Genomic DNA, 27,408 nt, shown 5'->3' with positions numbered 1-27,408 from the left:
TTTTTTTTTTTTTTTTTTTTTTTTTTTTTTTTTTTTTACAAAGTCTCGCTTGCCCAGGCTATAGTGCAGTAGCGCAATGTCGGCTCCCTGCAGCCTCCGCCTCCCTGGTTCCACTGATACTCCTGCCTCAGCCTCCAGAGTAGCTGGGACTGCAGGCGTGTGCCACCTCGCCGGCAAATATTTGTATTTTTGATGAAGAGAGGGTTTTACCATGTTGGCCAGGCTGGTCTCAAACTCCTGTCCTCAGGTGATCCACCCACTTCGGGCTCCCAGAGTGCCCGAATTACAGGCAGTGAGCCTGGGGAAGCTTTTTTTTTTTTTTTTTTTTGAGACAGTCTCATTTGCTGAAGCCTTTTAAAGCAAATCCGTACAATCATATCATTTTACTCCTGTGTGCTTGGCAGGCATCTTTCCCAATTTTATGAACACTTTCTTACATTACTGGTATGCCATTGTTACCTGTAACAAAATTAACTTCTTAGTATCATCTAACAGTAAGTGTGTAATCAAACGTTCCAATTGTCTCAAAATATGTTTTTACAGTTGGTTTATTTGTATCAGCATCCAAACAAAGACCACACACATATTTAGACATTATGTCTCAAGTTTCTTTTCATCTAGAGCAGTTCCCTCCTTTTTTATGCCTGTGTGACTAAAATTTTAATAGTTATAAGGAAGATAAAAGTAATCCAGAAAAAGGAAAAAAAAAATCAATATACATGAAGGAAGATTAAAATGGTACCTAGGCCAGGCTTGGTGGCTCCCGCCTGAAGTCCCAGCACTTGGAGAGGCAGAGGTGGGTGGATCACTTGAACCCAGGAGTTAGAGACCAGCCTGGGCAACATAGTGACACCCAGTCTCTACAAAACATACAAAAATTAACCCGACGTGGTGGGGCACACCTGTAATCCCAGCTACTCAGGTGACTGAGGCCGGAGAATCGCTTGAATCCGGGAGGCAGAGGTTGCAATGAGCCGAGATGACTCCACTGCACTCCACTCTGGGGGACAGAGCGAGACCCTGTCCCATCTCCCAAAAAAAAAAAAAAAAAAGAAAGGAAAGGATGTACTTTAGGAACCAGGAAGATTAAAAATTATGCTAGAAAGATGGGTTGATCTGCCAAAAGGAAGAGGAAGGGCAAAATGAATCATAAATACATTTATTATTACAAGTAAATACTGCCTGTATAAAATAATAAAAATATTCATAAGGGCATTTTAAAAAGTCAGTAAAATGCTGTCCAGTACTAGTTGGCTAGTCTGGAGGAGTTCAATACGTAATTGGTCAAATCAATTTGTTACATCCACAAAATAGATTATAAAAATACATTATTAAGATGAAATAGACTTATAAACATGGGGAAAAAGAAAGTGTGGAAATGTTAGTATATTGATCATATTTGTGAAAATGTATGAATATTCTACGTTTAACTGTATTTTAGGAAAAAAATAGGGAAGGGATATTTTCACATTTTACATAGTATGCTACCATGTATAAATTCATTACAGAAATAATGTTATTTTTATTATTCTGGACGACAAAGGATTTCCTTGTTTTCTTTTTTCCAATAATAAAAACAATCTTTTTTTTTTTTTTTTGGTAGTTACTAGGCAACGATCGCTGGACTCAACCACCCTCGAATGTTGGGGGGAGACGGTGTTTTTCTCGATTTCGCCCCAAGGAGGGTGCTCGGACTTCGACGTGCCACCATCTTTGAGCAGGGCACAGCTGTTTACAGCTTTGGAATGGAAATCTGGCTGAATGGTGGTTGCTTGGCAACGCCCAGCCACGGTGGCCGCCTTTGAGTAGGGCACGTTGTTTACTACTATAACCTAGAGGGAATGTGGTTGCTAGGCAACGCTTTGGGACCGTCGCAATCTTTGATCGGGGCACAACTGTTTTTCCCGTTTAGAGTGTAAATCATCAAAGCCTACAGGATGGTGGCTAGGCAAGGCCTTGGCGCAGTCTCATCTTCAATCCGGCCTCTGGGTTCTCCTTACCTCCTCCGAGAAACAAGAAAGGTTTGCCAATTCAATTAGCCGCCATCTTTGTTAGGGGTACCATGACTTCCGGCCGGGGCGGAAGAGAACCTAATGGGCTTGGGGGAGGTGCCTGAATAGGGTTTGAGGGTCTGTTTGAGTTGGGTGAAGAAGGCGGGAAATTAATCCTCTTCCAATCAGCTCCTCATCTCGCCCTCTGGCGGCTCCGGACCACAGGCCGAGTTACTGTGATTACCGGCATGCTCCAAGACCGGCACTGACAGTCCCCTCGTGAGGGACCGCGGTGGGAGTCCTAAATGGGGGAGGAGGGGACGGGTGGCACCGTTCATCTGCTGTGCCTCGCGGCGTCCAGCGGGGTTCCCCTGTTCTGCAGGAGTAGTCGCGGCGGCGCCCCCGCCCGTCAGCAGGTGGGGCCTTGGACACCTGTATCTAAACCGAAGGGGGTTCGGTGTTTTGACTCTGGGTCTTCAAGGCAGTAGGGGCTGGGGAGGTTTCAGTGTTGAGTTTGTAGGACCGAGAAGGCAATGCACCAATAAGCCTGATTCCCCAAAGAGGCACTGCCAGGGTATATGGAAAGAGGATGGGGCTGGGAGCTGGTACGCTTAGGTCCTAAGGAGGAGGGGATGGGGTGGTGCTCCTGTCTGATGTCCCTAACCCCTCCTTAGCTCCCGTTCTCTGTCATCGGTTCCCTCAATGGAGTCCATATGTTTGGGCAGAATCTGGAGGTGCAGCTGAGCTCTGCGAGGACCGAAAACACGACTGTGGTGTGGAAAAGCTTCCATGACAGGTCCCCAGGAGGGAACGTGGGACAGGGACAGGGCCTGGGTGATAGTCCCTGTTGAAGATGACCTCGGAGGCCTTCCAGCTCTCTAAAACCAGCTGTTAATTTGGCTGTGGGATCTTTAGCAAGCCAGTTACCCTCTTTGATCCCTGATGTTTTCTATAAGAAAGGAAGGTTGGGCTGAGGGAGGATGTATCTGGTGTTCTGGAATCGATGGGCGGACTCCAACATACCCCTTCCTGATTCCCAAGGCCTTGACTCATTCTTCTCACTTCCATTCCACAGCATCACCCTCATTGTTCTGTCATCTGAGGAGGGCATCTCTGAGCTGAGGCTGGAGAGACTACTCCAAATGGTGTTTGGAGCCATGGTGAGACTCACCAGTCCTCTTTTCTCCCCAAACCAGCATCTGAGATCTCAGCATCCTTCTCCCTCAGACCTAGGAGTCCAGACCACCACCACTTCCTCCCTCAGAACCCAGGAATCTTTTTCTTTTTCTTTTTTTTTTTTTTTTTTGAGACAGCGTCTCGCTTTGTTGCCCAGGCTGGAGTGCAATGGCGTGATCTTGGCTCACTGCAACTTCCGCCTCCCAGGTTCAAGCAATTCTCGTGCCTCAGCTTCCCAAGTAGCTGGGATTACAGGCACGCGCCACCATGCCCAGCTAATTTTTGTATTTTTTGTAGAGACAGGGTTTCACTGTGTTGGCCAGGCTGTTCTCAAACTCCTGACCTCAAGTGATCCACCCACGTTGGCCTCCAAAAGTGCTGGAATTACAGTCATGAGCCACCACGTCTGGCCCAGCCAGAACCCAGGAATCTTGACCCCCCAGTCCCCAGACCCAGAAGTGGGAGTCCTAGCCTCCTCTTCCTTCAGACCCAGGAGTTCAAGTCCCAGCCCCTCCTCTCTTAGAACTAGTTGCCCAGGGCCCATTCTCTCCTATATGGTTCTCCTAGGTCCTTCTTGTGGGACTTGAAGAACTGACCAATATCCGCAATGTGGAGAGACTGAAGAAGGACTTGAGGGTGAGGTTGCAGGGCATGAGGGTGGGAAGTTAGGATACCTGGGCACTGCCATTTGGGAACTACAGTTCCCAGCAGCCCCTGGGGCAGCCTGGTCCCACAGGTTCTTGGTTGTCTGACCCTGGGCCCACCTGAATGCTAGGCTGGTCCCTTTCTTATTCTCCTAGGCCAGCTACTGCCTCATCGACAGCTTCCTAGGGGACTCGGAGCTCATCGGGGACCTGACCCAGTGTGTGGACTGTGTGATTCCTCCAGAGGGGTCCCTCTTGCAGGTACTGCGGATGCTATGGAAATACGTGTTCCGCTGGCCCTGGCTCAGTCCTCATCCTCTTTCTTCTGGACCATTGTCCCAACCTTCTCCTATCCTCTCAGTTTCCAGTCCTATCCCCACCTGGTCCCAGAAGAATCTTTTTTCTTTGTATTGTTTTTCTTTTCTTTTTTCTTGTTTTTCTTTTCTTTTTTCTTTCCTTTCTCTTTTTTTTTGAGACATAGTTTTACTCTTGTTGCCCAGGCTGGAGTGCAGTGGCACGATCTCAGCTCACTGCAGCCTCTGCCTCCTGGGTTCAAGCAATTCTTCTGCCTCAGCTTCCGGAGTAGCTGGGATTACAGGCACCTGCCACTACACCCGGCTAATTTATTGTATTTTTAGTAGATATGGGGTTTTGCCATGTTGGCCAAGCTGGTCTCAAACTTCTGACACCTGCCTTCGCCTCCCACAGTGCTGGGATGACAGGCGTGAGCCACTGCACCTGGGCCATCTTTCTTTCTTTTCTGAGACAGGGTCTCGCTCTGTTATTCAGGCTAGAGCGCAGTGGCTCAGTCATAGCTCACTGCAGCCTTGAACTCCTGGATTCAAGTGATCCTCTCATCTCAGCCTCCCCAGTAGCTGACACTATAGGCACGTGTCACCACATTCAGCTAATTTTTTTAAGAGATGGACTGGGGTTGGGGATGAGTGTCCACTAAGTTGCCCAGGCTGGTCTCAAACTCCTGGGCTCAAGCAGTCCTCCCCCCTCAGCCTCCCATACTGCTCGGATGACAGGTGTGAGCCATCACACCTGACCACCAGAAGAATCCTCCTATATCCAGAGCTGGCCCTGCCCCTTTCCTGCTCACGGCCCTCCCGCAGCCTCCACCTCCCCCAGGACAAGGTCCCAGCCCCTCAGCCTGGTGTTTGAAGGCCTGTGGCACGTGGCACCCCCTAACCTGTTGCTAAATCCACAATCTACCTCCCCCCTGCTGCCTCACAGACCCCAGAGATCCCAACGACTTTCCAACCTTGGTACCTGCTCTTCCTCCCGTCTCTCAGATCTCTAGCTACCCCTACTTAAATACTGCTCTTGCTGACTTGCCTGGTGTGGGCGCCTCCCAGCAGTGTGACTCTCAGCAGGTGACTTGGCTTCTCTACATTGCTGATGGTGCCTACTCAGCATGTAACAGGCCTTGATGAACAGTAGCTGCTATGGTTACATCATTAGCTTCAGTTTGCACACTCAGGCTAGGTGTGTAATCAGACTTCACAGTGTGAGTTGGGGATGTGACTTCGTATGAAGGTGAAGGAACTCAGGCTCAGAGAGGGTGAGACGCCGGAGCATGGCCACTCCACGAGCTTGGGGCTGGCTGTGGGTTTCTCCCCATTCCCTGCCCACCTGGGAAGTCGCTGCCAACCCCTACGCCTGTCTGCGACTCCCAGTTCTCCTGCCTCCCTTACCCAGGAAGCCCTCTCCGGGTTCGCGGAGGCCACGGGCACGGCATTCGTCAGTCTGGTGGTGTCGGGCCGGGTGGTGGCAGCAACGGAAGGTTGGTGGCGGCTGGGGACGCCCGAGGCCGTGCTGCTGCCCTGGCTGGTGGGGTCCCTGCCGCCGCAGACCGCTCGCGACTACCCGGTGTACCTGCCGCACGGGAGCCCCACGGTGAGTGGGTGGGGCGGACGGGGCAGAGGGATGTGACCTGGGGGCCGAGTTGCTAGGAAGCGGGATCTGCGATGGAAAGGGGCCGGGCCGCGGTCAGCCCCAGCCTGTGCCCTGCTTCAGGTCCCACACCGGCTCCTGACCCTGACACTGCTGCCGAGCCTGGAGCTGTGTCTACTCTGCGGGCCAAGCCCACCCCTCAGCCAGTTGTATCCACAGGTGAACCTGCGCCACGTCCCGCTTTCCCCCTTAGGACACCCTGTACCTGCAAGGCCCTTTCCAACCACCCTGCCCTGCCAGCGGCTTCTTTCCCCAGCCCCGCCCCTTCTGGACTGCGCTCCAGTCATTCACCTTCCCCGCAAGATCGGCCACTCCCGCGCGTCCTCTGTCCTTCCAGGCCTCGCCCCTTCCCTGGTCCCTTCTGCCCTCCGCCCTCCACTCTTCTCGTAGGCCCCGCCCCTCCCGATTGACCACGCCCCTATCCTCGTGCTCTCCCCCGCCGGCCCCGCCTTCCCATAATGACCACGCCCCCTGCAGCTTCTGGAGCGCTGCTGGCAGCCACTGCTGGACCCGTTGCGGGCCTGTCTGCCGCTGGGACCCCGAGCGCTGCCCAGTGGCTTCCCCCTTCACACAGACATCCTCGGGTAGGGCTCGGATGGAGGGAGTGGGTTGGGGGTCATGTCCTCTTCCCCAACCATGACATTCCCTTCCCTTTCCCACAGGCTGCTGCTCCTCCACCTGGAACTGAAACGCTGCCTCTTCACCGTGGAGCCCTTGGGGGATAAAGGTGACTGAGGACAGGGGCAGGGGCAGGAGGAGCGTGGGCCGGGGAGGGGCTCTGCATCACTGCCTTTTCCTCAGTAGAGCCTTCACCAGAACAGCGCCGGCGCCTCCTCCGAAACTTCTATACCCTGGTCACCTCCACGCACTTCCCACCAGGTCAGCGGCAGGCACAGTGCTCCCACTGCGCAGGCGGGGACACTGAGTCTCTGGTCACGCAGAGTGGGAGTAGGAGGTGGGGTTGGAGGAACCGGACGAACCCAGCATGCACTGGGCCATAGGGCTGTGGTTTTTCTTGAGATCTGAGATTTGATGCAGATGGGAAGGGCGATCCTCTTTAGCAATACACATGGCAAACACAGCAGCAACACAGGAGCTCCAGTAGCCTTTTCCAGGAGGGAAGGGAGGGGAAGGGAGGTCCCTGCCTGGCTTCAGAACCTCCTAGATCATAGTTAACAATAGTTAACAGTGAGACCTCACCTCTTCCCAGTGCCTTTACATGTAATGAAAGAATGAAATCACTTTATCCTCACAAGCGAGGACTATCCTGTTACCTCATCATTCCCATATTACAGATGAGAAAACAGAGGCTCAGCTTATGAGTGGCACAGCCATATTCGAACACAGGGGATCTGGCTCCCATAACCACACGGTCCAGCACTCTGCACTACTGCTGAAAGCACAGACTTTGCTGATAGGCTTGGGGGATGGGGGAGGTTTTCACAGATGCCGGGTTAGAAAGGAAAAATTGTTGTAAAACCCATAAAGGCCCAGAGAGACAAAGGGAGGGACCTGGGATGGCGCTATGACCCCAGTGAAGCCCGGATGAATGCAGCACAGTGGTCAAGAGCTCCATCTGGGGGGCTGCACCTTCTTAGCTGTGCGACTCCACCTCTCCCTGGCCCCTGCCTGCTTCCCTCCACCCACCTCATGCAGTGGGGCGGGTGGGCTCCTGGAAAAGGCTACTGGAGCTCCTGTGTTTCTGCCGTGTTTGCCATGTGTATTGCTAAGAGAATTGCCTGCAGCTGCACAGTTTCCCCAGGAAAATGGGGGCCAAGGCTGAGAAAGAGGAAGAGGGTGAGCTGAGTGAGAGCATCATGGTCTTCAAGTTGCTGACAGCTTGCTAGAACCTCGAGGCCCTGCCCTGGCAGAAGGCTCCCAAAACCTGTGCTCAGAGACCCCACGCGTTCAGAACTTGGGCCCGGGATGTGGTGTGGCTTCCAAAGGTTAGCATGCTACTTGTCACCTCAGTGCCCCCTGTTCTTTCCCCAGAGCCAGGGCCACCAGAGAAGACAGAAGATGAGGTCTACCAGGCCCAGCTGCCCAGAGCCTGCTACCTGGTGTTGGGGACTGAGGAACCAGGCAAAGGAGTGCGTCTGGTGGCCCTGCAGCTGGGGGTTCGGCGGCTGCTGCTGCTGCTGTCTCCCCAGAGTCCCAGCCATGGGCTGCGAAGCCTAGCCACCCACACTCTGCATGCCCTCACCCCACTTCTTTGACTACCTAGCAGTGGATGATGGACACAGACATGGGGCTGTTAGCGTCTCTCTGTTTATTCGCTCACAATAATACACAGCCCCTGGATGGGGAGGGGGTAGGAGGGGCTACGACAGGGTGGGGTGGGAGGGGAGGAGGCATCCACTTCCCTTGCCCCTCTCCCCTCTGTGCTTGGGAGGGGGGAAGGGAGGGAGGGGGCTCCCCCTAACCCCCCAGAATGTAAACAGCAGCAGATGAACAAAAATAAAAATACAAAAGGCCGGAGGAAGGTCCCAGGCATCCCCCAACCCCTGGCGTCTTCTCTGTCACCAGTGGAGGTCCCCCATCCACCAAAGCTGCCTCAGTCCAAGGGGCTGCCCAGTGCCGGCCACATCCCCGGGGGCAGAGTCCAGGGCTCAGAACTGCTGTGCCAGCAGCTCACACAGGTGACGGGAGACGGGCTCCTTGCTGGTGCGCAGGGTCAGCCGATACATCTGGGTGGGGACATTGGGGGCAGAACTCAGAGAAGATGGGGAGCCCAGGGAAGTGGGGACACAAGGGAGATAGAAGAAAGAAGGATAAAGGGGCCAGAAAAGTGATACAAGACACAGGAGAGGAGAATGTAAGAATGAAATCAACGGAGGAGCCAGAAAGGAGGGAAATTATAAATGAGAAGAGAAAGGTGGAAACGATATGGAAAGGTAGAAATCAGGGAGGGACAGGAAGAGGAGAGGAAGACCAGAGGTTGGAGACAGGAGAGAAGATTGATGGATAAAGAGGAGGAAAAGTGGACAAAGAGATGCGAGAGGAGGAGGGTCAAAGGGGGGACGTGAATTGAACAGTGAGGCAGGAAGAGTGGGCGCAGAGATGACAGGTGGCCTTCCTGCCGACCTCAGGCCTCCCACAGCAGCACTCACCTGGGCCTGGGCGTTGGGTTCCAGCCGGAGCAGACAGCCCACCTGCAGGGCTTTAGTCTGGATGATTCCTGCCCCCACGAAGTTCTCAGGGTTGGGGTCCACATTGTCCAGGAGAGCAGAGCCAAACCCCAGAAGCTGGGAGGGAGGGGGGCCGCCGTCAGAGAGTGCCAGAGCTGTCAGTTACCACACAGTGGCATCCCAGATCCCAAAAACCCTTGGGGATGGGAATTGGCCCCACTTTACAGATGGGAAAACAGAGGCTCAGAGAAGCAAAGCAGCCCTAGGCCAGCAAACACGCCCGCGGTCTCTCACCTTGGCCTTAGTAACTTCTGCGTCCATGGGGTGGTTGGCTTTGAAGATTTTCTGCGCCTCCTGTTGAGGGCTGGGGACGGGGAAGGTTCAAGTCAGGGACCTGGACGGCCCGACCCGCCCACCCGGAGGCGCGGCTTTGGCGCCGCCCCCTCCCCACCCCTCACAGGCTCAGCTGCTTCCAGCGCTGGAAGAAATCCTGGGCCGCCATCTCTGTGGGCTGGAAGAACTTGTTGATGGTCACTGGGAGCTTCAGGGTGAGGGCCTGGGGGGCGCCACCGTACCTGGTGGGGTGAGGGGGAGGCTCCGTTAGGCCCCGCCCCTCGCCCCGGAGGCCCCGCCCACTGGCCGCGCCGCACCTCACTTACCGGAAGCGCACGGACAGCAGCGGGGGCGTCAGGAAGTCCCGCAGACACTCAATATTGAGCACCTGCTGCACCTGCGCGCCGCCATCCACCTGCGCCGCCACGCGCTTGGTCTGCACAGCCAGCTGTGCCCGCCAGCGGTCAAGGAAGCCAGACAGAGGCGGCGGGCCCCCGGGAGGTCTGGGTCAGGAGCCCCAGAGCTGCCGGCAGCTCCCGCCTGCAGGTCTTTGAGGGACCCCATGGTGCAATCCTGGACTCAATCCTACAAGGTTCAACTACAAAGTTCATACTATGGAAACCTCTGAGGCGCCCCCTAGGTGCCTCCTTTGGCCTCCCACAATGTCACACCTCACTGAGACATAATAGTATTAGCTCTGGAGGCTGACTTGGGTTTGAATCCCATCTCTTACCCACCTGAGTGGCTGTGGGCAGCCACTTAACCTCTCTAAGCCTCTGGACATGTGTAAGATTGGGCAACATGGCAAGACCCCATCTCTACAAAAAAAATTAGCCAGGTGTGGTGATGTGCACCTGTACTCCCAGCTACTTGGAAGGCTGAGGCAGGAGGATGCCTTGAGCCCAGAAGATCGAGGCTGCAGTGAGCAGTGTTCGTGCCACTGCACTCCCGCTTGGGTGAGTGAGGCCCTGTCTCAACAAAAGGACATGTGTAAAATGTCCTCAGGAGTTGATGAAATAATCCAGCCGGGTGTGGTGGCTCACGCCTGTAATCCAGCACTTTGGGAGGCCAAGGTGGGAAGGATCACTGAGCCCAAGGGTTTGAGACAAGCCTGGGCAACACAGTGAGGCCTCATCACTATTTTTAAAAAAAATCCATTACAAGTACTTGTCTGTGTGCCCGGTACATGGTAAGTACACAAAGATGGTAGCAATTAGTGTTATCGTCATCTGCATCCGTGTCAGTAGCCCACTGGGAAGGCCTGGGTCTCATGTTCTCTTGCCACTGCCTCCACGGAGCTGCCTGCACGAGCCTCTGGAAATTATGGAAGAGGGAATTTTGTTTCTGATTTTTTTGAGACAGGGTCTCACTCTGTCGCCCAGACTGGAGTGCAGTGATACAATCTCGGCTCATCACAACCACCACCTCCAGGCTCAAGCAATTCTCCTGTCTCAGCCTCCTGAGTAGCTGGGATTATAGGCGCGCACCACTACCACCCAGCTAATTTTTGTATTTTTAGTGGAGATGGGGTTTCACCATGTTGGCAAGGCTGGTCTTGAACTCCTGACCTCAAATGATCCGCTGGCCTCAGCCTCCCAGTGCTGGGATTACAGGCATGAGCCCCCACGCCCGGCCGGAAGGAGTTTTGGGGTTGAGCTTTTCTAATTTCATCAATGTGGAAATGGAGGCCCAGAGAAGGAACAGGGGGTACTGATACCTCCAGCCACCCTTCCAGGGTTTTCCAGATACTCTGATCTTCACAATAACCCTATGAGGAAGAGGAGGGTCTACATACACTTCCCGGTGGGAACAGGAAGGCCCAGATAGGCAAAGTGACTCAGCCTAGGTCATACAGGAGGAGGCCTGATCAGCGTCTGGACCCGCAGGCCTGGCTTCTGAGTGCAGGAGGTGCTGGCATCATGACATGGAGCCCAGTGGAGGACAATGGCAGGACACGGAAGGTGCCAGACCGGGACAAACTGAGGCCTGGAGCAGGTGAGTTCTGGAAGTAATGCCTCCCACACACCACTTCACTGTCATCTCCTGTCCTGGGGGAAGGAACCCCACCCCCATCTTACAGATGCAGACACTGAATCTCAGAGAAGTAACTGCGTGCCCAAGAGGGGCTAAAGAGAAGTGTGGACCTGGGTCAGCCAGCTTCCCCACGATGAGGAAGGCCGACCTGGAGAGGCAGGCCTGGAGGCAGGAGGCTGGGCCGGGCCTGAGAGGATATGAGTCTGGAGGTCTCCGGGGTGGACCACAGTGGGTGAGAAATTCTGGAACTGCACCGAGGTCTTGTTGCCATAGAAGAGATACATGCGGCCTGCAGTAGGTGGGGAGGCAGAGCTCCATCTGAGTCCCTCTGACCCCTTCCCCAGGCCCAACCCAAGGTCTCCCTCCCACCCATTCCCACAGTCCCCTGGGACACACCTAGATTCTGCCGGAACTCTGACTTGACTCCGATCTGCAGCAGCTGGTTCTCGAACAGAACCCCGTTGTTCTTACACACAAACCTGGGTGGGAGTGGCAGGGGGCGCAGGATGACGGGGGTGCCTGTCTGCACCTGACCTAGGCTCTGCACCTGTCCCCATTCCCCTCCCCCACCTCTCCCAGGACTCACTTATTCAGCAATTCATCGGCTTCCGGAATGGGAGGGCCGATGTCTTCAGGACCTGGGCTGGAGGCAGGGAGCGGAGTGAGATGGGAAGGGACTTGGTGGGGAGGGGTGAAGACCCAAAGCAATTGAGTGTGAGAACAAACCCTAAGGACAGAACCCCAGAACCACATATCCAGACCCCTCACAGAGCTTCGAGGAACCTCACATCCGTCCAGCAGTGGCCTCCAATGGGAATGGAACCCTGGCCCGTGCCCCCGCATCGGCAGGCACCAAGTTTCCCTTTCCTCAAAGTCCTTGCCTCTGCTGCTCATCAGGAACCCGTTGACGAGAGCTCCCAGTCCCCTAACTCTCCCTGGGGACACCCGAGTCTGCCCCCCCGCGACCTCCCACCCCAGGCCACCCCTTACTCAGCAGCTGGAGCTGGGTCAGCCAGCAAAGCCATGGGGCTCTCGGGGGCAGGCGGCTCCAGCTCGCTGGGCCATCCAATCCCAGAGCAGACAAGAGAAGACAGGCGTGGCAGCCAATCCCAGACAGGCAGCAAGAGGGCCGGAGAGAGAGAGAGACAGAGAGGGAGAAGGGAAGGAGAGAAGGAGAAAAGGAAGAGCAGGCTGAGAAACGGTGACAGGAAAGGAGACAACGAAGGGTGGCCAGTGTTGGCGGAGTCCAGAGTGGGAGAGGGAGGGTGTGAGCAGGGAGGCTGGGGCAGGGGAGGCAGCAGCCAGGGCTGGCGAAGGCATCGGGATGGAGAGAGGAGCGAGTAGGGGGCTGGGGAGGGGCTCAGGGAAAATGTGGGCAGAGGCCGAGAAGGGACAGCCCTGGGGGTGGCTGTGAGAAGGGGCCCGGGCCCAGGGGGTGCTACCTGAGGAAGGCCTCCTCGGGGGTGGGCCCCAGGCTGGGCTGGGCGGCCGGGCCATCGAAGACGTCCACCAGGAGGTTCCCTGCCCCTGCAGAAGCCGGGGGTGCTGCCGGGGGAGGGGCTGCCCGCAGCCCCAGGAGGTCGGCGGAGGGCGAGGGCGTCGACTGTAGGAAGCGCAGGTCATGGTGAGGACAGATGGCACCCTGGCAGGACCCAGCCCCAGGCACCCTGGCAGGGCCCACCCCAGGGGACTCACCACAGTGCTGGGGGTGGGCTCTACGCCCCCGTTGATGTCGTTGCTGCTTGGGTCCCTCCGGCCATCATCCAGGGCACTGCCAGCCCCTGGCCCCTTCTTGCGTTTCAGCTTGGCCAGGATGGACGACTCGCGCTCGGGGAAGGGCGGCATCTCCTCCAGCACTGTAGCCTGGCGCAGTCGGGTGGGGAAGGTCAGTTCGGGTCAGGAGGAGGGGAGAGCGGGAAGGGGGTATGCCAGAGTGGGGAGGGGCAAGGCTCTGACCAGGACGTCGGTGCTGGCCACCGAGCTGAGGGTGAGGTACTCCACGGCTCGCTGCTGCAGCTCCACGTCAGCATTGCGCAGCTGGGAGCCGGCCCGCAGCACGGCCTGGATGGTGGCCTTGGTCTCGGGGAAGAGGTTGATGAACTTGATGTAGGTGGACAGCAGCAGCGCCCGCGTCGCCACGCTGCACAGGTGGAACTTGGAGTGGAGCAGGGAGAACTGCACCGGGGGGCTGTGCACGGGAGTGGGTGTCAGCCGGGCCAGGCTCCACTGCCCTCTCCCAGAAACCCCCTCGAGAGGCGCCCCTCCCTGAGATGGACCTGTCCCAGGACCCCAGGCCGCTGGAGGGGAGTGGCCCTCCCCAGGCACCAGGCAGGGGCCACAGTCACACTCTGTCCATGATCCTGGGACTGAGGTCCTCTCTTACCCTGCTAGGTGGGTTGGGGTGGAGGCCGAGAGGATGGGAGCCCACCACCGCCTACCCTGAGACCCCTGGGGATCCCTCAAGCCCTGGATCCATCAGAAGTGTGTAGTGTTCCCCCCGCAGGCTGAGGCTCCCTCACCTGGAGCGGGGGTCCCCAGCAATCAGGTTCCCAAACTCCCCAAGGATGTAGCCGCCAACCTTCACCATGTTCTCATGACAGGCGGGGGCCTGGAGCGCCTGGGGGGGGGCGGGGAAGGGCGTGGAGAGGACAAGAATGAGCCCCCTCTCTGGGAGCACTGGGTGCAACCACCTCCTGAATGGTGGAACCCTCAAAGCTCTGCTGTGGGTGGGGTTATAGGTGGTAAACTGAGGCACAAAAAGGTTGAGTGACCGGCCCAAGCTCACACAGGCCGTAAAACAGGGCTGTGAGCTGGGCGTGGTGGCTCATGCCTGTAACCCTAGCATTTTGGGAGGCCGAGGCGGGCAGATTGCCCAAGCTCAGGAGTTTGAAACCAGCCTGGGCAACATGGTGAAACCCCATCTCTATTAAAAATACAAACAAATTAGCTGGGTGTGGTGGCACGCGCCTGTAGTACCAGCTACTGGGGAGGCTGAGGCAGAAGAATGGTTTGACGCTGGGAGGCGGAGGTCGCAGCGAGCCAAGATCACGCCAAGGCACTCACTCCCCAATCCAGCCTGGGTGACAGAGTGAGACTCCGTCTCCAAAAAACAAACTAACACACCAAAAAAAAAAAAAAACAAAAAAAACAGGGCTGTGCAGGTCCCCTTTCCTGGGGCAGAGGGAAATGGAAACTACCGAGATCTGGGGCCGGGACTGCACACCGGGCTCCCCATGCCCATGCCCTGGGGACTTCTCACATCAGGAGGGTGGGAGGGACCCAGAGCCCTGGGTGCCCTGGGTTGGCCCAGAGAGGCAGAGGCCCCACTTTGAGGTCACAGCGGTGCAGGAGGAGGGTGGCCAGGGGCTGGCAGGCCCCACAGCCCCGGCCGTCCTTGCTCTGCCTCTAGGTCCTGTCGTGGGGTCATGGGGGTCAGGGTCAGGAATGCTGACCTCAAAGACCGTCTTGGCGGCGTAGCCCTGGACGTCATCACGGTTGGTGACGATCTGTAGCACACGGTACCACACCTCTTCACTCACATAGTCGCCCGCGATGCGGATGAGGTTGAGGATGGTGTCCACATACCAGCTGTAGTCCACGGCGTACTTCTCAGCCAGGATGGCCACCTTCAGGACCTGGCGCCGGAGCGTGTGAGAGACAGAGTGCCCGCAGGCTGAGTCGGGCTTTCACTCACCTGGCTCTGGGCTCACCACTGCCCCCATCTGGAGACCCAGGAGTCCAGGTCCCAGCCCCTCCTCCGTCAGACCCAGGAATCCAGGCCACCAGACACCTCTCCTTCAAATCCAGGTATCCAGGCTCCAGCCCCTCTTCCCTCGGACCCAAGAGTCCAAGCCCCAAGTCACCCCCTCCCTCAGACCCACAAGTCCAGCCCGCACCCCGCAGCACTCACGATCTCCTCGCGGATGGCATAGTCGGCCGTCTCCAGGTACCGCAGCATCTCCGACACGATCTGCTTGGCATTGCTCCGGTCACACATGGCGTAGAGGAGGTCAGCTGCCCGCTGCCGCACGCTGACGTCCCGCTCCGTCTGAGGGTGGACAGCAGGGCCCAGGTGTGTTTTAGACTCCCTGTTGGCACAGGGTTGGCCACCCAAGGGCCTCCAAGGGTCTTTCTGAGGGGGGTGGCAGGCCCAAGTGGGCTCCAAGGGGTCACACCTTGAGGGCATTGATGACGGTGTCAATGTGCGTCTTGACGGCTTCGTGGGAGAACTCGGAACTGGCCAGCGTGCACATGCTCTCCAGGGCCAGGTAGCGCAGGTTGGTCTCCCGGTGCTGCAGGAACTGGCCCAGCTGGTTGCAGGCCCGCACCAGGAGGTTGGGCTCACTGCCCGCAGGGGCCACAAGAAAGGGATAGTGAGAGAAACTGACAGGAGGAGGTGGAGGACTCGGGCCCCAGCTGACCCACCTCACAGCCCCCAAGGATCCAGGTCTTAACCTTGCCGGCCCTACATTGCAGTCCTGCACCTCCAGTGACCCAGACAGCTGGGCCTTTGAGCCCAGAGAAAGATACCCAGCAATTCTGCCCCCAAGAAGCGCCCTAGCACCAACCTCACAGGTGACACTTCACAGCCCCATCCTCCTACTACCCTACCTAAAAGTCAAGATTCCCTGCCCTCTGCCTAGGACCCAGGAGTCCGGGCCTCCACGCCCCTCCTTCCTGGCCCCGGGCATCAGGCCCTGGTGGGCCCAGGCGGGCACCTGTCGTAGTGGATGATGAGGCTGATGGTCTCGAAGAGGATGGCGTTCTTGGCGTTGGAGTGCTGCACCTTCTTGGATTTGGGGGGCTCCTGGGCCTTGTTGAGCACAGTCTCCAGACATTCCACCAGCCGCCCCTTCACGGCCGCATCCTCTGGGGAAATGAAGGGGACGCACCTGGCTGAGTGTCCTGCCCGCCTGGCAAACCAGCTCTGGTGGTGGCCATGCCCCAGCTCCTGTCTTCCAAGGGAGGAGCTCGGGGTGCCTCTGACCTTGAGAATTCTGCAGCTCAGGGCCAGGGTCTCTGCTCCCTGAACCTCTTCCCAGCCCAGCAGAGGAGGTGAGACAAGGCACCTCTGGAGACACAGGATCTATCCCCAGTCCTGGGCTCTCCTCCTGCTCTGACCCTCTCGGGCAAGAGGTGGCACCCATGTGAGCCTCAGTTTCCTCATCTGCAGCTCTGAGGCTCCTCAGGTTTCTCACTGAGCAAAAGAAGCTCCAGGAACCTTCCCAAGAGATGCCCCCAAACCCAGGCCTTCCCAAGGACTGGTGCGAGTGCCGAGCAGCCCCTGACAAAAGTGCACCAGCCACCCACCCAAGTGTCCGTTCAGCAAAAGACCGCTGCAGGCACACTCGGTGCCATCCTCTGGGCCTAGAGGCTGGGAGGTCAAAGGACACAAGGCTCAACCAGGCACCCCCTCACCCCCCAGAGCTCTCTACCACTGACAGATGCCAGCCAGAAGCTCACAGGAACACCAATCACTACATTTCCCAGCATGTGACGTCTTTTCAAGTGTATATTAAGAGCTGTCAAGTATTCCAGCAAAAAATGCTGCCGCAAATCTACAGGAAAATTCACCAGATAGAGGAACAAGCTAAAAGACACCACAAGGCAGCAATGAGGCCAGTCGCCACCATCGGACACATGGCAATGGCATCTCCTGGTTTCTCCAGAAACAGGTGTGGGGGCTAGTCCAGACTACGAGAAACAACAAAGACAGAATCCAATTTAAATCCTGTTTTTGTAAACAGGGCAACTATGTCGCCCAGACTGATCTCAAACTCCTGGGCTCAAGCGATCCTTCTGCCTCAGTCTCCCAGAGTGCCAGGATTACAGTGTAAGCCACTAAACCTGGCAGAATCCAATTGAATATGTGATCCTAGACTGTACTGTGATATATATTGTTTTTTGTTTTTTGTTTTTGAGACAGAGTCTCACTCTGTCACCCAAGCTGGAGTGCAGTGGCGCAATCTTGGCTCACTGCAACCTCCGCCTCCCGGGTTCAATCGATCCTCCCATCTCAGCCTCCTGAGTAGCTGGGACTACAGTCATACACCACCACACCTGGCTAATTTTTTGTATTTTTTGTAGAGATGGGGTTTCGCCATGTTGGCCAGACTGGTCTCGAACTCCTGAGCTCAAGTGATCCTCCTGCCTCGGCCTCCCAAATTGCTGGGATTACAGGTATGAGCCGCCATGCCTGGCCCAGAACAACATATTTAAAGGCAAAACATCATGATGTATGTAATTTACTTTTAAATATTTAGAAGAAAATAAAACAAGAGCATGCATACATGGCAAAATGTGAAGTCTAAGTAATGACATCTCTCTACTTGTGTGGATGTTGGGAAACTTTTCACAATGCATGTGAAAAAAAAATGACTTGGAAACAAATTGGCAGTAGCCCACTACCATTTGCTGAAAAGGAGGTGACACAGGGTTGGTGTGTCCTCAGACCCAGCCTCAGGACAGGGCTGTATCTGCACTTCCTACACCACCGAGGGTTGGAGTGGGTGAGGTGCCTGCCCTGGGTGTACCACAGAATTACCAACTGGGCCTTCTGGGGTGGACGTGGGCTTGAAGCATGACCTAAGCCCTTCTTGACAGGATGAAAAAGAGGCCCAGAGAAGGAAGACATGTCCCCAGGGTCACACAACAGAATTCATCACTGGCTTCACACAAGATGGGCCTCTGGTGTCACCTCAATATCATACACTCAGTTATAGAGTGTGCACACACATGCCATGTGCAGAGGGACGTGCACAGACACAATGCATGCTGGCAAGCATTGAGACACGCATACACAGGCATGCAGACAGGTGTCTACACTCATGTACACACCCACTTGCGTGCACAGACAGGTACACATGTAGATGCACACACTGATACATACACATGTACACACATAGAGGGACACAGAGATACCATGAACACACTGCCACATATAGACACAGACACACACACACGATGACATCCACATACAGGGGGATGCACGCAGACGTGCATGCACACGGACAGGTATCGACACACACAGATGAACATGCACACACACACAGGCATGAACACAGGCATGCACACCCAGAGATTCGGTGGCGTACATCGGCCCTGGCCCCTGGCAGGTGCTGGGCATGCTGGCTGAATGGAGGGAACTGGTGCATTAGCACCTACTGTGCGGCAGGCCCCTCAGCACAGGGTCCCAAGAAACTGCTCCATGAAGTCAGTCAGCCAAGGCGACAGAAGCCCAGGGGAGCTCAGGGGCAGAGGGAGGGGTTTATAGCAGAGAGTCTGGGGGCTGACTGCCGCTTACTCAATGCCTAGAATGGTGATGTCTCACCTTCAAGCCTCAGCCTCCCTGTGTGCATATCACACTGGCCGTTCCTCCTTGCCAGCTCTGTTCGGCAGGTGCAGGCGCCCCCCTGCACAGTGCCTGGCTCACTACAGGAGTTTCATACACACTGGCTATTGGGACCGTGAGCGGTAAGGGAAGGTTCCCACCAGACGTGAAAACCCCTAACAGGGCTATGGTAATTCAGACAGCACAGCCTGGAATCACCCACTGCCCGGGTGGGTGACCCTGGGCCAGGAGCTCCCTCTCCCAGTCTCAGATTCCTCATCTAGAAAACAGGCGCAGTAACAGCCCCTAGTGACAGGGCTGGAACGAGAGCCTGGGTAGCAGGGACCTCAGCAATGAGGCTGATCGATGATGCCGCACAGGGTAGGCACTGGGCCTCGCGCTGCCCGCTTGCCACCCCCACTGCAGCCACGTAACAGGGGACTGAGGAACCACCCCAGCTTCAGAGAAATCCTGACCCAGACCCTCCAGTCCCACCTGGCGCGCTGTGGAGCTGGAGGCCCCCAGATGCCAGCAGCAGGCCACCCCGGGTTGGGGAGTGCGCGGCGTTCGTTACCTGGAGGCGGGTAGCACTGCAGCAGCCGCAGGAGCTTCACCGAGAGCCAGGGCGCTGGGACAAAGTAGTAGGTGTAGTCCTGGAGGTCGGTGGAGGCTGAGGAGACAATCTGCAGGGGAAGAGCAAGGAATAGGTTGGTGGCTGGGGTGGGAGGGGCACATGGGCTCACATGCCAGGGTGGAGCAAATGGTGCCTTCCAAGGGCAGTGCTGTCAGTGTTAAGTTTTGTTAGTGGGTTTTTTTGTAGAGACAGGGTCTCACTATGTTGCCCAGACGGGTCTAGAACTCATGGCCTCAAGCAATCCTCCCACCTCAGCCCCCCAATGTCCTAGGGTTACAGGCATGAGCCACCATGCCCAGCCAATGTGATGGTTTTATGAAGCAGGAATCTGAGGCTCTGGGAAGGGAGCGAGGAAGGGTCAGGCACACAGGATGGGGGCAAAACTAGGACTAAGCCTGGCTGGTTGATCTTTCCAAGTAATGCTAGTGTGCGGTGGGCAGGAAAGGTCTCTGCTGGTTCCCTTCTGTGTGACAGTCCCAGGCCCCTCCTCACATGGGACGCTCTGAGCCTCCCCTGCCCCAGGTTTCCTCCATCAGAGCACACAGCATGCTGGCTCCCGGAGGCTGTTTCCTGTAGTCCCCCTACAAGGCTCAAAGCTACTCAAGGGCAGGGATTGGGTCTGACCCTTTTCTGGGTCCCTAGGCCTAATACAAGGTCAGATAGGAAGAGGTTCAGGGAAGAGGCAGGGAATTAGTGAAAGACTGAAAGATCATGGCTGGGCGCAGTGGCTCACACCTGTAATCCCAGCACTTTGGGAGACCAAGCGGGGTGGATCACCTGAGATCAGGAGTTCAAGACAAACCTGACCAACATGGCGAAACCCCATCTCTACTAAAAATACAAAAATTAGCTGGGTATGGTGGTGCATGCCTGTAATCCCAACTACTTGGGAGGCTGAGGCAGGAAAATTCCTTGAACCTGGAAAGCAGACGTTGCAGTGAGCCAATATGGCGCCACTGCACTCCAGCCCAGGCAATAGAGTAAAACTCCGTCTCAAATTAAAAAAAAAGAAAGAAAAAGAAAGATTGGCCCAGGCACGGTGGTTCACACCTGTAATCCCAGCACTTTGGGAGGCCAAGGTGGGCAGATCACCTGAGGTCAGGAGTTTGAGACCAGCCTGACCAACATGGTGAAACCCCATCTTTACTAAAAATACAAAATCAGCCAGCGTGGTGGCACATGCCTGTAATCCCAGCTACTTGGGAGTCTGAGGCAGGAGAATTGCGGGAAGCGGAGGTTGCAGTGAGCCAAGATGGTGCCATTGTACTCCAGCCTGGGCAATAAGAGTGAAACTCCATCTCAAAAAAAAAAAAAAAAAAAAAAAGGAAAGATCATGTGACTTTTTTTCCTCATTGCAAACTCCTATTCAACCTTGCAAAGCCCTTCTCCAGGAAGCTCTGGCCCACCTCTGTGCTGGTCTGTGTTCCTGCCTCACTGTCATCCCGGCACACTCCAGCATTCGGACGTGTGATGAATGGATGAAACAGTGACTGAGGCTGAGCACAGCGGCTCACACCTGTAATCCCAGCACTTTGGGAGGCTGAGGCGGGAGGATCACTTGAAGCCAGGAGTTTGAGACCAGTGTGGACAACAAAGCAAGACTGATCTCTACAAAAAATACAAAAATTAGTGGCCGGGCGCAGTGGCTCACACCTGTAATCCCAGCACTTTGGGAGGCCGAGGTGGGCGGATCACAAGGTCAGGAAATCGAGACCATCCTGGCTAACACGGTGAAACCCCGTCTCTACTAAAAATACAAAAAATTAGCCGGGCGCGGTGGCGGGCGCCTGTAGTCCCAGCTACTCGGGAGGCTGAGGCAGGAGAATGGCGTGAACCTGGGAGGCGGAGCTTGCAGTGAGCCAAGAAAGCGCCACTGCAGTCCAGGCTGGGCAACAGAGTGAGACTCCATCTCAAAAGAAAAGGAAAAAAAAAAAAAAATTAGCCACCTGCAGTCCCAGCTACTCGGGAGGCTGAGGCGAGAGATCGCTTGAGCCTAGGAGCCAGAGGCTGCAGTGAACCATGGTTGCACTACTGCACTCCAGCCTGAGTGACAGTGAGACCCTCTTTTAAAAAAACAAAACAAAACAAAACAAAAACCCTGAGAAAGAAATAATGAGTAGCTGCGTGAGCTGGTGTGTTCTTCTCTTTGCCTGTGAATCCAGGCCTCTCTCTACCTGCCCAGCAGACATGCATGTGTGCTCCAAGTCTCAATTCAGGGAAGCCTTCACCGGCCCCAGGAAGCCTTTGTGGACTCCCAGCCTGGGTTAAGTGCCTCCTATGGGTGCCCTGTCCTACCTCCATTATAGCGCAAGTCACCCCTTTTCTGATAATCGGTGACTGAGTCACCTCCCTGCAAGCAGGACAGGGAGCTCCTTAAGTGCAGAGCTTGGTTTCTGACTCATCTGTGTCCCTGGTGTCACCCCACATGGAGCCTGGCATGCATAAGGCCTCAAGGGATGTTCCTGGGCAGGACAGGAGCAAAGGTGGGAGAGGGACGCCAGGCAGGAGTGAGGCTGCACAGGAAAGACAGAGGCGGGAGGCAAAGCCAGAAGAGGGAAGGCGGGAGACAGAGAGAGGAGCGGGAGAGGGAGGAGGGCAGGGGGCAGCTCTGGCTCCCAGGGTGCTCGGCCTGCGAGGCCCTGTTCTGAGCACTTTATCCACAGCGCTCTGTGCCTCCAGGCGGGCACTGGTATTAACCCCACTGAACACAGGGGGCAGCTGAGGCCAGGGAGGTGAAGCCACTTGTCCGGGGCCACCCAGCCAGGAAGAGGCCGAGCCAGGAGGAATCCAGCTCAGAGCTTGAGTTTGTAAACCTTGGGCTGGGCTGCCTCTCAGGGAGAGTGGGGACCTGGGGGGTGTCAGAGGGCACAGGGATGCCAAGGCCACCTCCTGCAGCCAGCATCTAGGCCACACCCACCCGGCTGAGGCGCGACACAGCCAGGGAGATGCACGTCTTGAAGTCGTCTGGGTTCTTCTTGCAGAGACAGGTGATGAGGCTGACAGCAGCCGTGACCACGCCCTGCAGGGGCAGAGGAGAGGCAAGTCAGGCCCTGGGGGAGGCGGGCACCTGAGAGCAGAGGCTCAGGAGCGGGGCAAGGTCGGGCTGTGTGTGCAGTTGGGAGGATGGGGTTTAGGGGTGTGCACACGTGTCACTGTGCGTGCTTCAGAGGTGGGGTGAGGAGGACACGGGGCCTCGGGCACCATGACCAGCACTGACCTGGGTGTGTGGGGTATCCCTGGCAGGACCCCAGGCAGCTGGGTAAGGAGCAGTGAAGGGGTGGGACTCCAGAGAGTTGAGACTATGGTGAGTGGGACAGGGGTCAAGGTTTCTGTGCCGGTGGGCAGGTGATGGGCGCTGTTGGGGGAATCTCCGGGTATCAGAAACAGAGAGTGGGATTTTCTAAGGGGCTGGGTGGTTGGTGAGGGGTGTGGGGGTCACTGGACAGGATCCCTAGCCAGCCAGGCGAGTGTCAGAGATGGGGATGGGAGGGTTTCTGGACACTTGGGCAGGTAATGAGTACCAGGGACACTGGATCATGGTTTCTGGTGCTTGGTGAACGTCAGAGCCAAGTGAGGAGCCCCAGACATCCAGGGGGTCTGGGCCGAAGGGGGAGCCCCAGGCATCCAGGGGGTCAGAGCCGAGGGCGTAGCCCCGGGCATCCAGGGGGTCTGGGCCAAGGAGGGAGCCCCAGGCATCCAGGGGAGGTCAGGGCTGAGGTGGGAGCCCCAGGCAACCAGGGGGGTCAGGGCTGAGGTGGAGCCCCGAGCATCCAGGGGGGTCAGGGCTGAGGTGGAGCCCCGGGCATCCAGGGGGGTCAGGGCTGAGGTGGAGCCCCGGGCATCCAGGGGGGTCAGGGCTGAGGTGGAGCCCCGGGCATCCAGGAGGCGTGAGGGCAGAGGGCTCACCATGTGCTGGTCATTGAGCAAGTGTACCACGCGTGCCGTCCACTCGCCCATGGGCACCAGGTCAGGCGAGGCCTTGTAGAGTCGCAGAAGGCACAGGGCCGCACTCTGCTTGACACTGTCCATGCTGTCCCTGTGGGTACACCATGTGGGGCAGGGGAAGCAGAGTCAGTGACCCCAGCAACTCCCCTCCTCTCCTGTTTCTCCCAGGAAGGGTGTGCGAGGCCAGTGAGAGGGACAGACAGCCAGGCTACCGCAGGATCCAATCTGGCGCCGCCCTCATGGCCCACCAGAACTCAGTGTCTTCATCTGCAAAATGACTGCATCTCAGTAACCTCATGGGGTCCCTGGCAGGGCTCAGGAACATGTCAGGCCTGGCTCTGCACCTTCATTCATTCACCAAGCACCTACTGGGTGCCCATGGGGTACCAGGCAGTGCTGTGGGCGCCGTGGATAGAGTGGCGAACAAAGTGGTCCAAACACTTGTCCTTACATGTCAGACAGCACCACGAAAACACGTACATCAAATACTGTCAGGGCTGGGCATGGTGGCTCATGCCTGTAATCCCAGCACTTTGGGAGGCCGAGGTGGGAGGATCACTTGAGGCCATAAGTTCAAGACCAGCCTGGACAACAGTGAGACCCAGTCTCTTCAAAAATGCAAAAATTAGCTGGCTGTGGTGGCGCAGGCTTGTAATCCTAGCTACTTGGGAGGGTGAGGTGGGAGGACTGCTTGAGCCTGGGAGGTCGAGGCTGCAGTGTGCCACAAGTGTGCCACTGCACTCCCTCTAGCTTGGGCAACAGAGTTAGATCTGTCTCTAAATAAATAAAAACATTTAAAATAAACAAAACAGAGTAACTTGATGAGGAAAGACTGAAAATCCTCTGCAACAGAACGTCCCAGGCAGAGGGGACAGCCTGTGCCAGGACCATCAGGAAGGCGGAGCCTGCGCATAGGAGGAGCAGCGAGGAGGCCTGGGGGCTGCGGAGGCCTGCAGGCTGCGGCCTGAGCCATGGGGCAAGAGGCTGCAGATAGGACAGGGAGGGAACATAGGGCCAGACCCTGCAGAGCCTTGTGGGTTGCAGTGAGGACTTGGTTTTTTACCGATTGGGGGATGGAAGCCGCTGTGGGTGGTGAGCAGAGAATCAGCGTGACATTAACGTGACAGCAGGAACAGCTACCCCCAGACCCCTTCGGCCTGTCCAGCACTCCCACAGGTCTCTGGATGGATTCACTCATTTATCTTCTCTCCACAGCAAACTGAAGAAATAGTGTGTTTTTGATAGGTGTTTAAAGTGTCCCTCTGGCTATTGTGAGGGAACAGACTTTGCAAGGCCCTTTTGAATCCAAGGGAACATATCCACAGGTTCTGAGGGTTAGGGTGGCTCACGCCTGTAATCCCAGCACTTTGGGAGGCTGAGGCAGGAGGATCACTTGAGCCCAGGAGTTCGAGACCAGTCTGGGCAACATGGTGAGACCCCCATCTCTACTAGAAATACAAGAATTAGCCAAGCGTGGTGGCGCATGCCTGGAGACCCAGCTATTTGGCAGGCTGAGGTGGGAGGATCGCTTGAGCCTGGGAGGTGAAGGCTGCAGCCTGGGTAGACCCCGTCTCCAAACAAAAAAAAAGGGTGGGGGTACTTTGCAGATATGAAGAAGTTAAGGATCATGAGCTGGAGAGAGGATCCTGGGTGATCCAGGTGGACCCGATGTCATCACAGGGTCCTTATAAGGGAAAGATACAGTTCAGAGTCAGAGAGAGATGATGTGAGGATGGAACAGAGGTCAGGCAGGAGAGAAGATGCCACGCCACTGCCTTTGGGGATGGGGGAAGGGGCCACGAGCCAAGGAAAGCAGGTGGCCTCTAGGAGCTGGAGAAGGCAAGGACATGGCCTCTCCTCTAGGGCCCCCGGAAGGGACCAGCCCTGGCCATGAGATGGATGTTGGACTTCCGACGTCCAGAACTGGTGTTTGACACTGCTGTGCTTGTGGTAATTCATCACAGCAGCCACAGGAAAGCAGTGTGGGCACTTGTACTTGTCTGGCACAGAACCTGGCAGCCAGCGGGCAGCCCATCTCAGAGGGCTGACTCCAGGCCCCAACCGTAACCCAGCTCCCAGCACAGCGAAGAGCATGGAGCATGATGTTGTTCTAGAAGAGGATCCCAAGGGAGCACCTTCTGGGGTCAGACACGCCTGCCTGAGGCTGTGACTGTGGGGCGCAGTTTGGGGTAAGCCACTGACCCTCTCTGATGAGCTGTTTCCCCTTCAGGAAAATGAAGAGCCTTGTCAACTTTGGGGACAAAGAAATAAGACTGTGGGCCAGGCATGGTGGCTTATGCCTATAATCCCAACACTTTGGGAGGCTGAGGCAGGTGGATCACTTGAGGCTAGGCGTTTGAGACTGGCCTGGTCAACATGGTGAAACCCCATCTCCACAAAAAAAAAAAAAAAAGAAGGGTCAGGCGCGGTGGCTCACGCCTGTAATCTCAGCACTTTGGGAGGCCAAGGCAGGCGGATCACAAGGTCAGGAGATCGAGACCACGGTCAAACTCCGTCTCTATTAAAAAATACAAAAAATTAGCCGGGCACGGTGGCGGGCGCCTGTAGTCCCAGCTACTCAGGAGGCTGAGGCAGGAGAATGGCGTGAACCCGGGAGGCGGAGCTTGCAGTGAGCCGAGATCGCGCCACTGCACTCCAGCCTGGGCGACAGAGTGAGACTCCATCTCAAAAAAAAAAAAAAAAAAAAAAGAAGGCCAGGTGCAGTGGCTCACGCCTATAATTCGAGCACTTTTGGGACACTGAGGCGGTGGATCACCTGAGGTCAGGAGTTTGAGACCAGCCTGGTCAACATGGTGAAACCCCATCTCTTCTAAAAATACAAAAATTAGCAGGGTGTGGTGGCGTGTGCCTGTAATCCCAGCTACTCGGGAGGCTGGGGCAAGAGAATCGCTTGAGGTTGCAGTGAGCCGAGATCGCACCACTGCACTCCAGCCTGGGCAACAGAGCGAGACTCTGTCTCAAAAAAAAAAAAAAAGAAAAGAAAAGAAAAAAGAAAAAAAAAAAGAAATGAGACTGTGTGGTGCATGGCCATAGCCTTGAGTAAGAGGAGGCGCGGGGAGCTGTCAAGACTGGCCCAGTCATGGCCTATCAGTAAAGGCTTTCCCAGAAAACACCCAATGGACGGCAAAGGACATGGGGAGAAGTCCTCAGGGCAGACCTGCACGAATCAAAGGCCTGTGGCAACATGTCTCACTGGATGTGCAGCCACCCAGCAGCTGGCTCCTGCCATCAGCCAGGCAGATACCTGCCCAGCTGACACCTGTTGCCACAGCCTCCCAAAGTGCTGGGAACCCTCGTGTGCTGCAGCTGGGGGCGGACACAGGGACAGGCCCTCTGGAGAGGCTCTGGGCTCCCTCTGTCCAGAAAGGCCACCACTGTGTGTGAAGTAGACCAAGACCAAAAGTGCTGCCCCCAGACGCCCACCCTACAGGAACGTTCACAGCCCAGTGATCATCAAGTTAGAACCAGAAACCAGCAAGAAGCCTGTCCACAGATGATGCTCCATTTATGACAGCACTTTTCCCATCTCAGTCATGGCACGCATCTCCCCAGCCCTGATTCCTGGCCACTCTCCCATCGCTGCAACAGTGCCCATCTCCCGAGCCCTGACTCGGGGCCGGAGGGGACACTTTCCCATCTCTGTCATGGCGCACATCTCCCGAGCCCTGACTTGGGGCCACTTTCCCATCGCTGCCACGGCGCGCGTCTCCCGAGCCCTGACTCGGGGCCACTTTCCCATCGCTGCCACGGCGGGCGTCTCCCGAGCCCTGACTCGGGGCCACTTTCCCATCGCTGCCACGGCGCGCGTCTCCCGAGCCACAGCGCATCTCCCGAGCCCTCACTCCGGGCCACTTTCCCATCACGCCAAGGCGCGCATCTCCCGAGCCACAGCGCATCTCCCGAGCCCTGACTCCAGGCCACTTTCCCATCTCTGTCATGGCGCACATCTCCCGAGCCCTGACTCGGGGCCACTTTCCCATCGCTGCGATGGCGCGCATCTCCCGAGCCACAGCGCATCTTCCGAGTCCTGACTCCGGGCAAAGCTCTGCTCTAAGCACTTCCACACAGCTCGCTCACTCTCCACCACAGCCCTCTAAGGACGCGGATTCTATCATCTCTATTTACAGATAAGGAGACCACACAAAGGAATAAGAGCTATTTATCAACTTGCTTAAGTGGAATAAGGGTTGTGGTGCTACTTAGGAAAAGCTTA

The 27,408-nt window shown here is 56.4% G+C and overlaps 2 protein-coding genes across 7 annotated transcripts in view; one reads left to right on the top strand and one right to left on the bottom strand.

Annotated features, from left to right (window-relative positions):
- The first annotated feature begins 1,657 nt into the window (after positions 1–1,657).
- On the top strand, positions 1,658–8,271 carry FUZ (fuzzy planar cell polarity protein). Of its 4 annotated transcripts, none has more exons than XM_025366608.1 (11): positions 1,658–2,407; positions 2,666–2,787; positions 3,067–3,151; positions 3,735–3,803; positions 3,968–4,072; positions 5,516–5,713; positions 5,834–5,929; positions 6,248–6,354; positions 6,433–6,497; positions 6,575–6,649; positions 7,763–8,271. In XM_025366608.1, exons 1-11 carry the CDS (start codon positions 2,297–2,299, stop codon positions 7,984–7,986), a joined length of 1,257 nt encoding a protein of 418 aa, XP_025222393.1. In that variant the 5' UTR covers positions 1,658–2,296; the 3' UTR covers positions 7,987–8,271. The 4 variants fall into 4 exon arrangements, with proteins under 4 accessions (XP_025222393.1, XP_025222392.1, XP_025222394.1 ...); XM_025366607.1 differs by having other exon boundaries at positions 6,572–6,649; XM_025366610.1 differs by having other exon boundaries at positions 2,109–2,270; positions 7,763–8,252.
- Positions 8,023–27,408, bottom strand: part of AP2A1 (adaptor related protein complex 2 subunit alpha 1) — a 43,300-nt gene continuing 23,914 nt past the window's right edge. The window contains exons 5-24 of one of the 3 annotated variants that reach the window (XM_025366604.1): positions 23,136–23,265; positions 22,147–22,248; positions 19,170–19,278; positions 15,984–16,134; positions 15,441–15,609; positions 15,176–15,313; positions 14,718–14,900; positions 13,785–13,882; positions 13,222–13,453; positions 12,961–13,128; positions 12,708–12,868; positions 12,256–12,321; positions 11,852–11,908; positions 11,662–11,744; positions 11,465–11,554; positions 9,558–9,681; positions 9,357–9,473; positions 9,193–9,262; positions 8,881–9,015; positions 8,023–8,457 (exon numbers count right to left, since the gene is read on the bottom strand). In XM_025366604.1, coding sequence (XP_025222389.1) covers positions 8,380–8,457; positions 8,881–9,015; positions 9,193–9,262; positions 9,357–9,473; positions 9,558–9,681; positions 11,465–11,554; positions 11,662–11,744; positions 11,852–11,908; positions 12,256–12,321; positions 12,708–12,868; positions 12,961–13,128; positions 13,222–13,453; positions 13,785–13,882; positions 14,718–14,900; positions 15,176–15,313; positions 15,441–15,609; positions 15,984–16,134; positions 19,170–19,278; positions 22,147–22,248; positions 23,136–23,265 — 2,461 coding nt within the window. In that variant the 3' untranslated portion in view covers positions 8,023–8,379. The remainder of the gene's footprint in view (positions 8,458–8,880; positions 9,016–9,192; positions 9,263–9,356; positions 9,474–9,557; positions 9,682–11,464; positions 11,555–11,661; positions 11,745–11,851; positions 11,909–12,255; positions 12,322–12,707; positions 12,869–12,960; positions 13,129–13,221; positions 13,454–13,784; positions 13,883–14,717; positions 14,901–15,175; positions 15,314–15,440; positions 15,610–15,983; positions 16,135–19,169; positions 19,279–22,146; positions 22,249–23,135; positions 23,266–27,408) is intronic. The other 2 variants (XM_025366605.1, XM_025366606.1) reach the window with 2 other exon arrangements.

The sequence above is a fragment of the Theropithecus gelada genome, chromosome 19 (genome assembly GCF_003255815.1).
Source record: "Theropithecus gelada isolate Dixy chromosome 19, Tgel_1.0, whole genome shotgun sequence".
NCBI classification, from domain to species: domain Eukaryota; kingdom Metazoa; phylum Chordata; class Mammalia; order Primates; family Cercopithecidae; genus Theropithecus; species Theropithecus gelada.
The sequence above is the reverse complement of the archived record's forward strand: the minus strand, read 5'-3'. Positions and strand labels throughout refer to the sequence as shown.